Below are 13,631 nucleotides of genomic sequence, written 5' to 3' on the forward strand. Positions count from 1 at the left end.
CTCATAACAGCATCCGCATCTTCTGCAATGTTGACGCTGTACCCCAGAACATGGTCCCCAGTGGCTACGTGAACAGCTATCCCCTATGTCAGAGGCCTCAACACAGATGGAGATCCTGAGGGATAATGCAGTTTTTCAGATTTGGGGCTGTAGCAGGTGGCTGAGACCTCTCACTGGGGCAGTGGGAATTGGGCTCCTTGCTTGCAGGAGGTGTGCGGTGGTGGAATGTTTACATCATCAAGTAAAGGAGCTGTGGTAGGAGGTCAGCAAACTGCACAGTATCAGGGCTGACAAGAAAGAGATTGACTAGATCTTCCCCAAGACCTTGGAGATAGAAGAGCCTGATCTCCAGCTGCACTGAAGGAGGAGCAAGAATACATTGTGCTCATCGAGTTAGGAAATGGAGACTCCCAGGATGGTGACAGCTGGAACCTTGAGACTTCTGGTATTAGGAGGGATGGCTTCTGCTCTACCTGCAGATCTGCAGAATAGATTCAAGGTGATTGGGAGTAGTCAGCATGGATTTACAAAAGGGAAATCATGCCTGGCCAGCCTGATAGCTGTCTGTGATAAAATGGCTAGCTCAGCAGACTGGGTGAGAGCCGTAGATATTCTATCTTGACTTTCACAAGCCTTTGACACTGTCTTCCATAATATCCTCATAAACAAACTGGTGCAATATGGACTAGAGAAATGGATACTGATGCAGACTGGGACCTGGCTGGTGTGCTGGGATGGGAAGGTTGTGATCAGTGGCACAAACTCTGTCTGGAGGCCAGTCACTGGTGGTGTACTCCAGCGGTAGATACTGAGGCCAGAATTGTTTAACATCTTCATTAATGACCTGAATGATGGGATGAAGTGCACCCTCAGCAAGTTTGCAGACAATGCAGAACTGGGAGGAGTAGCTGATACACCAGAGGGTTGTGTTGCCATTCACAGGGAGCTTGACAGGCTGGAGAAATGACTGCACAGGAACCTCATTAAGTTCACCAAAGGGAAGTGCCAAGCGCTGTGCCTGGTGCAGAATAACCCCATGCACAAGCACGGACAAGGGGGGTGGGTGATGACGTCTGAAGCAGCTTTTCAGAGAAAGCCCTGAAGGTTCTGGTGGACAAGTTGCACATGATGCTGACCACTAGTAGTGGTCAACAGCTCAATGTCTGGATAGAGGTCAGTGACGAGTGGCGTCCCTCAGGGGTCCGTATTGGGACTAGTACTGTTTAATGTCTTCATCAATGACATAGTGGGATCAAGTGCACCCTCAGAAAGTCTGCAGATGGCACCAAGCTGAGTGGTGCGGTCAACACGCCTGAGGGACGGGATGCCATCCAGAGGGACCTGGACAAGCTTGAGAAGTGGGCCCATGTGAACCTCATGAGGTTCAACAAGGCCAAGTGCAAGGTCCTGCAACCAGGTCGGGGCAACTCCCGGTATCAATACAGGCTGGGGGATGAAGGGATTGAGAGCAGGCTGCAGAGGAGGACTTGGGGGTACTGGTGGATGAAAAGCTGGACATGAGCTGGCAATGGGTGCTCGCAGCACAGAAAGCCGTATCCTGGGCTGCATCAAAAGAAGCGTGGCCAGCAGGTCGAGGGACGTGATTCTGCCCCTCCGCTCCGCTCTGGTGAGACCCCACCTGGAGTACTGCATCCAGCTCTGGAGTCCTCAGTTCAGGAAAGACATGGACCTGTTGGAACGGGTCCAGAGGAGGGCCACAAAAATGATCAGAGGGTTGGAACACCTCTCCTATGAGGAAAGGCTGAGAGAGTTGGGGTTGTTCAGCCTGGAGAAGAAAAGGCTCCAGGGACACCTTATTGCGGCCTTTCAGTATTTAAAGGGGGCTTATAAGAAAGATGGGGATGGACTTTTTCATAGGGCCTGTTGTGATAGGACAAGGGGTAATGGGTTTACACTAAAAGAGAGTAGATTTAGACTAGATATAAGGAAGAAATTTTTTTACGATGAGGGTGGCGAAACACTGGAACAGGTTGCCCAGAGAGGTGGTAGATGCCCCATCCCTGGGAACATTCAAGGTCAGGTTGGGCGAGGCTCCAAGCAACTTGATCTAATTGAAGATGTCCTTGCTCGTTGCAGGGAGGTTGGACTAGGTGACCTTTAAAGGTCCTTTCCAACCCAAACTATTCTATGATTCTATGCAGCAATATGATCTCGTGGCAAAGAAGAGACATCAGCTTCCTTGACCACATTAGCTAGAGTGTTGCTGGCAGGTGGAGGGAGGCGATCCTTCCCCTCTACCCAGTGCTATGTGAGATGCATCTGGAGTGCCGTGCCCCTTTTTGGGCTCCCCAGTACAGGAGAGACATGGACATGCTGGAGCGAGTCCAGCAAAGGGCCATGAAGATGATCAAGCACTTGGAGCATCTGTCATAGGAGGAGAGGCTGAGAGAGCTGGGACTGTTCAGCCTGGAGAAGAGAAGGCTCAGGGGGATCTTATCATCTTATCAATGCGTATAAATACCTGATGGAAGGGAGTAAAGAAGATCGAGTCAGACTCTTTTCAGTGGTGCCCGGTGACAGGACAAAAGACAACAGGCACAAACTGAAAGACAGGAAACTTCATCTAAACATAAAGAACTCTTTTAATACTGTGAGAGTTACTCAACACTGGGACGGGTTTCCCAGAGAGGTGGCAGAGCCTCTGTCTGTGGAGATACTTAAAATCCAACATCACACTGAGCTGAGCAGCAACCTGTTGTGTTCGATCCTGCTTGAGCAGGGGGGTTGGACTAAACGATCTCCAGAGGTCCCATCCACCCTCACGCACTATCTGATTCTTGCTAATGGTCTGGGGTGGCAATAAATTATTGTCTCCATTATTTTTATTATTAAAACTTACCCTTGCTCTAGTATGGAGAATGAAATGTTTAACCACACATATGTGTGCTGTCTTACTACAAGCCACAGTAAGACAATAAAATGTTTCATTCTCATGTTGAATAAAACTGCGTTCACAAAAGCATTTCTTCTTTGAATTTACAATGTTTTTTTCCCTAAAACTGTCTGACATACTTAGTTTGTGTTTATCAAGGATTTAAGATATTATACTGTTTGCCTTAAGTATTAGACTCATGACAAGAAATGGAACTGAGAGGAAAAATGAAACCGATCTGAAAAGCTAGTCATTATCCCAGGTTTTTTTTATTGATTCTTTCTTCAAAAGACTCATCAAATTCTGATATAAACTGAGGAGAACTATTTTTATGGCTATCCATTTTGCTAAAGGTCTTCCAACTAATCTGTTGTTTCCTGCAAACTTAATTTTTATTTTGAAGGATTGCACTGTAGTGCAGGGTAAGAAGCAAAAATGTCATTTCCATCTGCATATATATTTAATAAAGGTGATCTTTTACGTGATGTGAAAAAAGAAGTGTAATTATATGAAAATGTTGCAAAATTTGTTGTCATTCGTTATGGATTACTTTGATCGTAGGATGGAGGATGGTAATTTCATAAGACAAAGTGAAAAATGCCTAGCATCTACCTTGGGGTTCAAAAAAAAAAAAAAGCCATTACCGAGATTCAGGATTAAAATTCTAAGTGCTTCCAATATGTGTGTAGACCTTGCTTTTAATCACATACTGACAGTCACTTTTTTTAAGACCTGTCTTTTTACTTCATTGGTTTTAGGTGACTGCCAGACTCTCCCAGATAATTGTTACTGCATTTGTGAAACTGTATTAGTAAGTCATAGTTTACAGGTTTGATTTAGGTGACCTTTTCTTTTTCCATTCAGACTTGTTCTTGCTTGACCTTTCTTCAGCACTTACAACTGCTTTTAAAATCACAAGACAGATTTGTTCAGAATGTTTAGAAGTACCCAAGAATTTGAACCCTAGCCTTTTAGCTGCCAGGAATGGTGTTCTAAGCAACAGGCTGATACATACAGCAGCAGGCACCGATTGCATCTTCCCTTCATGTTTTTGGGAGTTAAAAAGCAAGCCCACAGTGTGTATTGCACTTTGGATACCAGATAAGCAGATGTGACAGCCACTAATGCAGACCTGAGCCAGTTGTCTCGTTTTGGGGTTTTTACCTCTCCAGCTGGCTGATGCTGAGTTCCAGCATGGAGACTTTTGGGCTGTTTTTCCTGAGGCCCTGAACTCTCCTCGTGCACTGCTGCAGAGTTTGCTACCTACGTGCTTTTAGCTTTCCTTTCTACTTTTGGGATCGGGTGCCTAAAATGAAAACAGTAGTGTGTTGCTTTGTAAGTGCTTAAGGCATCTCTTGGCTCCATATGATGTAGGATTCTTCTGCTTGTTTTGGAGTTCAGATTATTGCCTTCATTCATGTTCCACAAACAATTACACTTGCAGGCTTCCCCCTGCAAGAATACTGGATGCTTATAAGTGTGAGGAGGATACAAAAAGAATTGTCACAAAGTAATCAGCAGTTGACAAGTCTTAAGAATCTGAGCTCTATTTGTATTTTTTTTTTTAAACTTACAAAAAATCCGTCAAAATTAAATGTAATTAATGTCTATTCTCTTTATATTACAAGTGAGACAGGACACGTTTTAGTGATATTTAGTACTTCATTAGTCAAAATCATTATCTTTCCTTTTTGTCTGAGGCAGTCTTAAGAATTTGCTGCTGGAGTCTTCACAGAGTTGAACAAATGAATAATTAATGCGTCACTGAATTTGCTGTCAAGGGGTCATCTTACACAATGGCCAATTGAAGCTTTCAATTTGTTCATGTATAATGCTGCATTGAATTGCCAATGGCCTTGCTCTTAATAGTAATATGAGTTACTACACAGGTATTATGACACATGCTTAAATAGCAGATTTTGGCCTAATGCCGCACAGTTTTTCATTTGAAATGCCCTTCATGGTTTTTTTTTGTTTGTTTATCAATAGATATTTATTCTCTTACTGCCTCCAAAATAGGCCTACAAGGAATCTGTGCTGTCTACTGTAGCAGTTAAGACCTTTTAGTAAGGTTGGTTATTAGAGTAACCGTTGTCTATCAGCATTGTGTATGTCATTCTGTAGTAAGTAAAGCTCTTGGATAAAACAATCTAGATATTTTGGCATCAGCTTGGTATTGTTCTTTTGTCACAATATTGTAAATTGAGTTCAGTTCAAGGCTGTGTTATGAAGCCTTTAGTATAGTTTCTAATGTGTATCTAATCTATTATCTTATATTTTACAGACTTTTTAATGTAGTATTTGTCTCCTTAATGGTTATCAAAAAACTGTTGTCTCAAAAGTAAATAAATTTAACATTTAGAATAAGTGAATGGTGTTGTACAATAGTGCTCAAGAGGAGAAAAAGTGCATACTAATTTTAGTTGATACTAATGAAGACTGGGTAGCCATTTTTCCCTGGAGAGTCATTTTCATTTTAGCAGCATTATTTATTTCTGCAGAGGAAGGAAACAATCTCCAGTTGAAGTGACTAATTTCACATTTTATTTCCCTTGTAAATTTACAGGTCAAGTCAATTGCATTCAGGGCTCATGTTAAGCAGTGATTAAAAATGTGAAACCCTGGGGGATGAGGCGTGTCCCACCTAAAAAGTAGCTGTACAGTCTGGGGTTGTACTAATGCTTGGCTGCTCTCTGCTTAGCAGCAAACTCGGTTTAAGCTGTAAATGTTACGTGGCTTCAGAGTATCTTCAAGCTGTGGTCCCAGTGCTGCTGCATCCCAGAATGCAGCTGTGGTTCCTTTCCCTCAGAACAGGGCTTCTGTTTTCCTCCTAATGGAGGCCAAAATAAAATAGGGAACGTCCACCAGCAGGATTGTGTAGATTGTATGAAACCATTTGTCAAGGGGCAGATCGAGTTGGTTTCCATGCTGTTTGTTCTCCTGAAGGGTTGTGAAAATGGCCTGCCTTTAGGCATTTCACCATGTTTTTAAACACAGAGTTCAATTTATGCATAACTTTTGTTCTTTGAGAGTAAATGAAGTTGAAGAAATGCTGTGCTATGTGTTTTTTGTTTTCTTTTAGTATTGGAGAAAATAAACGTTTTGCCTACCTGTGGTGGAAACAAGCAAATGCTCAAGAAAGAGACTTTCTCAAGCCCTTGTGGACTTCACCAAACAGTTTTGGAAGGCAAAAGCTGCAGGTTTGGTAGCATGGAGAATTGAGAGCTCAGGAGGTAGAGAAGCTTTTTGAGTCTCTGTTCACTGAAGGTTTAAAAGCAACCATTTTTTAAAGGAAAATGGTTGTTTATACCATCCTTGGGGCTCAGATGCTATGGCATTTCTTTCCACTGAAAACATTTGAGCCTCAAAGGTTGAAGTAAGCAAATTCCTCTCACGCCAAAGATAACTGGAAGAGGCTGGATTTGATGGTAAATTCTTGTACCTGTTAATATATGTTCTTATTTAAAAATGTAAATCATTGCTGTACTGAACACGAGTATGTACAGAGTTACAGCAGTGAGGCTGCAGTTCCTCAGTGCAGAAGTAACACAAAACTACGGCAATCTCCTCTCTTCCCTTCCCACCAACTTTGTTCCTTGAGTAAGTTTTAAATGTAATTCATATGATCCTTTATTTCCCACCTTGGGCAATGTTATCGTTTAGAAAGGACAATCATTTCTTCCCTGCTTACAAAAATGTTTTTAAGTGCTGATAAGTTAGCCAGCTGTAGGCAGCCAGTTAAATCATCACTAACAGGCTCAGCAACCGGAATGCACAGTGAGCGGTTCAGTATTTCACACTTTAACTTGGAATGTTTTCTGTACAGTGATTATATATTCTTGACTCTAATAAACTCTTTGTTGTTGCAGTCGTGAGGTGTTCTGTTTTGTCTTTTTAATCTTACCTGCTGAGACGTGGCATACTAGAGGATTATGTTCATAACTCTTGGCTTTTTGCAAGGATTTTCACTTCTCAGTTCACTTGATGCAGGAATAAGGCCACTCATAAAATGACTTTTGTGCCACATGTTGAGTTCATAATGAATCTGTTTTGGATGATCAGCAATGTAATTAGCTCTTCATAAACGTGTGGATCTCTTCAAAGGGTGCTCTTATACCCCTGTATTTTTTTTAATAACAGTTTAAGTCAGGAAGAAATCCCTCCCGATTATAAAGATAAGGACTGATTTGAATCTGAATCTGACTGATATTTGTGAGTTAGTCTTCCTTGGTGCTGCTTTTGCTAGCAAACACCAGAAGAGCTTTGATGGAGGAAAATCCCCTGGGGCTGTGACGGGCCCTCAGTTATTTCAGCATATTACCCAAATTTACTAGTTAAGCACAACATTGGTTCAGCCTCTCTTTTCCCCTGTATGTGCGACTTAGAGGAACTGTATTACCCTAGTTACTTAGTGCTTGTGTTAGCTGGCAAAACACAATGCCACAGAGGAGCCACGGTAGTACCTCTTATCTTTCGCTGACTCTTCTTTGGAGAAGCGGTAATTATCATTTTCTTGTGGGGTTTTTTTTGGTCTTGCTTCATCTGGCAGAAATACATATTTCTCTGCTGCCTCCATTTCCCATGAACTCATTATACATACAGTACTTTGTGGTATCTTCCAAGGATATTTCTGAGAGCATAGACTTTTCAGACATTCAGAGAAAATTCTGCAAAAAAAATTGTCTGTCTTTTTTTTTTAATTTGTTTTGAAGGGGCGTCTTACATGTTCACACAACTTTGATTTGTATGCTGTAGTCACACTTTCTTTGACTGAGTTCTTGACTCCTGGTTCCTCGCCCTTCCCACTGTATATATTCTAGGATTTTTCCTCTCTTTCTTTTGAAGAAAACTTCCTCTTCCCCCTGCCCAAGACTAATTATGAAGGATATGGGTACCAGTTGACCAGACACGCCAAGGATGACTCCTTGTTAAAACCCAAAAGACATCATCAACCTGATCCTACAGCACATTCCACTTTGCAGAGAGGTTTATAAAGTGTTAAATATAACTTTTATAAACACATTATGAATTAATACATGGTTGTTCACTATGTCTTGTGGTTTAAAATTGATATAATGACCTGTTTGTATGCTGGACTATGTAACAGCCTATTAAAACTATACACTAAGTCAGTTATAAATATTAGCATGTGAACCCAAAATGGAATCTGATAGGTAAGGCTTAGGAAGACCCTGACTTCACTGTAAATCACTGACCACTTTATAAATGGAGAACATCAGGCACAGAAATGGAACAGCTTGCCTGAGTCAGTGGAACATAATCCAACCAGCGTGTTCATCTGTGTTTCTGCTTTTTGAGTGACCCTGCATATATTTCCAGTGTATTTTCCAAAGGATTTTGTAGAACACGTACCAGGTGAGCACTGACAAACTAACTGGGTATGTCTCTGATCCAGCTAGTGACTTTTTGGGGCTGATCTGCATGTTCTGTTCCCAGCTTCTGTGAACCCTTACAGCATGAAGAACAGGACAGCACTGGGACTGCTACAACATACTAGACGTAAGTAAATTTATTACTTTAAGCCTTGTGTTCTAAATACCAAATAGCGTTGAAAATTGTTCTTAGAAGTCCACTCATCAGTAGATTTCTATATTTTTTTAATCTTCGTATACAAAGTAAGATCTGACTTTATTTTGTAAAATCTGATGGCCCTTAGCACTTCGTGCAACATCATCTATTTAAAGTAAAACAAAAAAAAAACACCTGGGGGGATAAGCTATTTTGTTTTAAATAAAAGGTTTTCTTTTTCGGTATGTTAGTCTAAAGCTTTGACTTACTAGAGTAAGAATGTTTAATAGGCTATCTATCATGGCTCAATATCTCTATGTAATCCAGTACTGTGAGTATATTATGCATCTGTCTCGAATAACTTCTGAATCCCTTGAATTCTACTATTGAACTACTACCAATTTTGTCTTGAGGAGTACAAGTCTTAAAGGTGAAATCCTTCCATGTTTCACAAAGGTAGATCCCCAGTCAGACAAAGGTCCCCAGGGGAATGTCAGACAGTAGTTTCACCCTGCACATGTATTTGTATGTATGCATATGTGGGGCTGCATACACACACAAAATTCTATGTAGAGTGAGGCTGTGAGCTCCATCACGTGTATCGAAGCATGATGCCATAGTTGGTAGGAAACCAGGCTGTACCAGTTGTGTCGCAGAATAACTTGTCAGAAGTCATCCTGTTAAGTCTCTCCAGGAAGCATTGCAGAGAAAAAGAACAGTCAAAAAATAATTTTGCCGTGGGCTTGTTTTACCTAGCAGTTGTATTTTTTATAACTAGAGATTAAAAAGTACTATAAAGCCAGCGTGTGGGTGCTTTATTTGCCTTTTGACATCCATCTTGGTTTCATCCTGATTTTATTCTCTTCTGGACTCTCTAGTGGTCTTTCTGTTGGGATTGAGGGTGAGGGAAGCAAAAGAAGTTGTTCCATCTTTTTTTCTCTCCCCTCCCTATAGAATGTCATTGGTTGCTTTGAACTGCCAGTGCTTCAGGAGCAGCAGCAAGTGGCATGGTTGTCTTTTTTTTTTTTTTTCTTTTTTGGCAGGAAGAAACAGTAATTGCCACAGTAGTATTTTTGGGGGGTGGGGTAGGGGGTGAGAAAGAGAGGGATGGGCTCTTTCTAATATAAAAGACATATATCCTTTTGGCAAGAAATGTCCCTGTTCTTATAGATAGTTACCTGTCTTTGTTCTCCTTGTGTGCAGTCTAAAATAAAAAGCACTTTTGCAAGGCTTTGGAGGAATAACGGCTTTGGAAAAGGGAAGGAGGCACGGAGAATGGGAATCTTAACACCTCCTCGCAGAGTGGGGATAGCAGCAAAGAGAGGTAGTATCACTAAAAGGCCTGCCTTTTGTAGTCAGCAGAGGTTTTACTCACAAGACTCGGTGTCATCAGTGGATGGTAAAATACCGTGGTTATTATGAAGTATCTGGAGCGCGTACATTTAAGGAGTCTTAAGGGAGTCATTGAAAACAGATTGCAGGTGGATTGTGTTAAAATAGATTTTTGTAACCTCTTCAGCTGATGTGATGATTCTCTGTAATAGTGAAGCTACTTGAAGTCCAATATTGGTGTCCTCCTGTCCTTCCAAGCATCCATGACTTAGAAGGGACTCTGCCGGGGGGGAAGAAATTTCACTTTGGAGGGTAAAATACCCAACCCCAGTTGCTTCTAGAGTTATCAAGCAGTGACGCGGTTCACCTGCATGGGTTCAAACCTGAAATGGCAGGAATGCTACTTAGAGAGGAATTCATAGCTCATCTACACACAGACATTAATCAATTAAGCTGTGTGTGGGATGATCCTTTCCAAAGTGGATTATGCTATACCACAGGGAGGTACTTAAATTCTGAATAAAACCTCTCCACAATTAAAAGTTGTGCAAAATTTAACAGAGCCACTTTGAATTCCTTCCCTTGACAGAAATGTGTTTGGCCTAAATTTTTCCCCGTCCCCCTCATCAATGGTGAGGGATCAGAAGACGGCGATTTTACAGACTTGCTCTGAGAAGGATGTTCAATTCCTAAACTACAGTGCACGGAAAGGAAAGCGATGTGAAGGGAGGGCTGAGCCAATGTGGGGACTCTGAGGAGCTCTGGGATCAGGTCTTGCATGGGCGAACCATTCAGTTTGCTCCAGCCTGTAGTCCTCACAGTGACAGTCGGATAATGGCACTTTCCCCATCTCGCTAGGTGCTTAGACATTAATTGGAATGTGTAACGGGTAAATCATACGGATACACATTTCACAGTGTCAAACAAACTGCTTCATCTGTCCTTGATCTGTAAAATAGGAAGACTTTTTGTGCAGTCCTTTCTTCAGTGTGTCTTCTTTCACCAGGAATTAGATTGTGAAGTTAATTGTAACCAAAGGCTTTTCTCTCCCATGTCTGTTTAATGTAACAACTCTCGCTGATTAGAGACTGAGGAACCCACATTGCGAAAGAAAAACGGCTTTTGTTTTCTTTTTAATAGGTTTCTTTTCTGGCACAGTCATATATAAACAGTTTTCACAAACTGCTTCCCTTTGAACTTCAGGTGGAATAACAAGCTCCGTGTCTGCATGCAGGTATAGAGAGGTGCCTACTTCTCTTGCCTAGCTGGTGGTGTAGCGCCCTGTGACAGGGGCACTGTGTCCCCAGGACAGGGACAGAGCTTTTTTTCTCTTCCAGTCAATACTGGATTGTTTTTTTGTTTTTTTTTTTCCATGTCTGGTGATGTCAACTGTACTCATTCAGTCCAGTCAGCCGTCTGTCACCTTTCTGATGCTGTATCATCATCAACTGGCATACAAGGGAGAGATTTCTGACGAAAGCACAACAGGTCTAGTAGAGGTGTCTATTCCCTGAGGTAGGCAGCTTCCATTTCAGCTTGAACTTGGGATTTTTTTCCCTTTGGTTGTCCCTGCTGGGAGCCATTCTTGTGTGGATAACTGTTTCTCTTCTGACGCTCAGGTCTGATCGTGCAGTGACTGAACTCAGATATTAAGTTTTCTGACCCAGGGGAGGTGAAGGGGAGATAGTTGATGCTATAATGATTATCTGATTCATTTACCAACCTCAAGGGTGAGGACAGCAGCATGCATGGCAGGATGCTCTTTCTTTAAAGGAGTGATTCAGCTGAGGTCTCTGACCAGGTTCTGCCAAGGCAGCATTACACTGGAAGCTAATTCAGTTTCTTTTCCAAGGGAAAGCACAGCAACAGACCTTGGGATAACGAATGAGGTGGTCTTAAAAATAAAATACATGGCAGAGAGCTGGCTACCATAAGAGTTGTACTTGTTGAAATCCTGAATGGGGGAAAAAATGTGGTTATATAGTTCAGAGGTGTTTTGTGTGGTTAGCCCACGCAATTTACTAAAACCTGCAGGCGTTCTCTTTTCAAGGGTATTGGGCCATATTGCATTTATCTTCTCCAAGTTGCAAACAACATGCCAATAACAAGGTGCTGAGTGGCATCTTACTCTCCAAACAGGGAGGTGACAGGTCTTAGCTCCCATTCTGCTTCTAACTTGACAGCCTCTACTTTTGAAATGAGAGCTGAGAGGCTCTGTGTTACAGTCCTGGCTGTGGCTTTCGTTCTCCATTGGCCTTGAAGATTTTTCACTTTTTGAACTTCCATTTCCCTCCCAGCTCTGTAAACTCAGTGGTACAGGACCCATTTTTTTCTTGTCTCACACAAGAAGTACCATAGCTTGGGGCTTTAAGTTCAGATGAATCTAGGAAATGCCATTATAATCTGCCAAATAGCAATGTGTTTTGATTGCATTTTGCATTGAGCCTTGGTTTGTTGGCTTGTATTTGTTCCATACGTTAGAGTTGAAAGATGCCTGAAGAAATGTACTTTCTGGAACTCCTGTTCCTGTCAAACACTGTTCTGGCGGTTCTCTCCATCCTTCTGTCTTAGCTGTAGTAAAAATAGGGAGAATGAAAATGTTTCTTTGCTTTCATTAACTAATCCTATAGTTTGGTGCATACAGAAAGAAAGCTTAACTGAAATGCAGCAAAATAAGATGATCAGTTTTTCAGCTTAAGCAAGCAATAGCCACAAGACACATTGTCAGGCCTTTTTATCAGGGTCCACGTTTTCTGCATCCGCATCAACCAGCTTAATGGGTACCTGATCCTGATTTAAAATGCTGTAACAGATAAATTCTTTTATTCAATGAAGAGATATAGCCAGAAGGATAGCTAAAAGCTGTACATTTTTTCTAGTTTAACGCCATATGGATTGTAAATGGGAGTGTACAAGAACAACTGAGAAGTTCCAAGGATTATTTTCTCATTTACGGTTAGAGCTATATAATAAGCAAGAAGACCAACTCATTTAAGACTTGTAAATCAGCATAAATCAGGACACCCACAGTTCAGTCTTACATCTCCATTATGTACGTACACAAAAGGCTTAGTTAGCATATGTTTTTCCACTATTTGATTATTTTGTTGCCCATGTTAATATCCCTGGTCACGTACCTACTGATGCTCCTCAATGGCAGTTTTAGTGTTGCGCCTTTTGTGCAATCATAAAGATTGTTCCCTTTGTTACTCAGGTTTTTGCATGTCGAGTTCTAGTGCGTTACTATTGTAGCTTGCCATTTTGCAGCCGTGGTGTTGGTACTAGTGCAAAGGCAAGCATGGGTGTGGTGGTAGGGTTACCAGCTATCCTAATTTTTGTGACTGCAGAGTGACCTTGGACTAGAATATCTCTGATGATGCAATCACTGCTCAAATACTTGACTACAGTTTACACAATGTACTGTACTGTAATATGGGAGCATGAAAAGAATCTGGAACCATTGCAGTTGGTGCCATACAGACACAGATTTGGGGCAATTAGTCGTTCTAGATTAAATCTGCTAGGTGTGCGCATGTTCTAATCCTGTAGATTACAGTATCTACAGGATCCTGTTCAGTTCTTTGCTGCCCTTGGATAACTGTTGAATAATCTCTTCCTTCCCATTCATCTTGCCAGGCAAGCAGGTAAGGATCATCAGCCTTAGCTTTATGTTGTGATATTTGGATCACAGATTAGGATTTCTAAAGGAAGTTTGTTTAAGGTAGGTCCCAGATCTAACCAGTATCTCTCCTGGACTCTAGGTATTGCTCTAGAAGAGCATGGGTTACTGTCGTGGTTTAGGCCCAGCCGGCAACAAAGCACCCCGCAGCCGCTCGCTCACTCCTCGCCCCGGTGGGATGGGGAGGAGAAAATACAA

General features: G+C 41.8%; 1 protein-coding gene across 1 annotated transcript in view; it reads left to right on the forward strand.

Annotated features, from left to right (window-relative positions):
• PIK3C3 (phosphatidylinositol 3-kinase catalytic subunit type 3) overlaps window positions 1-6,764 on the forward strand; it is a 77,605-nt gene extending 70,841 nt beyond the window's left edge. Inside the window, exon 25 of the mRNA XM_050913216.1 lies at window positions 5,976-6,764. Coding sequence (XP_050769173.1) covers window positions 5,976-5,990 — 15 coding nt within the window. The 3' untranslated portion in view covers window positions 5,991-6,764. The remainder of the gene's footprint in view (window positions 1-5,975) is intronic.
• Window positions 6,765-13,631: the final 6,867 nt, after the last annotated feature.

Source organism: Gymnogyps californianus, chromosome Z, assembly GCF_018139145.2.
Source record: "Gymnogyps californianus isolate 813 chromosome Z, ASM1813914v2, whole genome shotgun sequence".
Classification (NCBI taxonomy): Eukaryota; Metazoa; Chordata; class Aves; order Accipitriformes; family Cathartidae; genus Gymnogyps; species Gymnogyps californianus.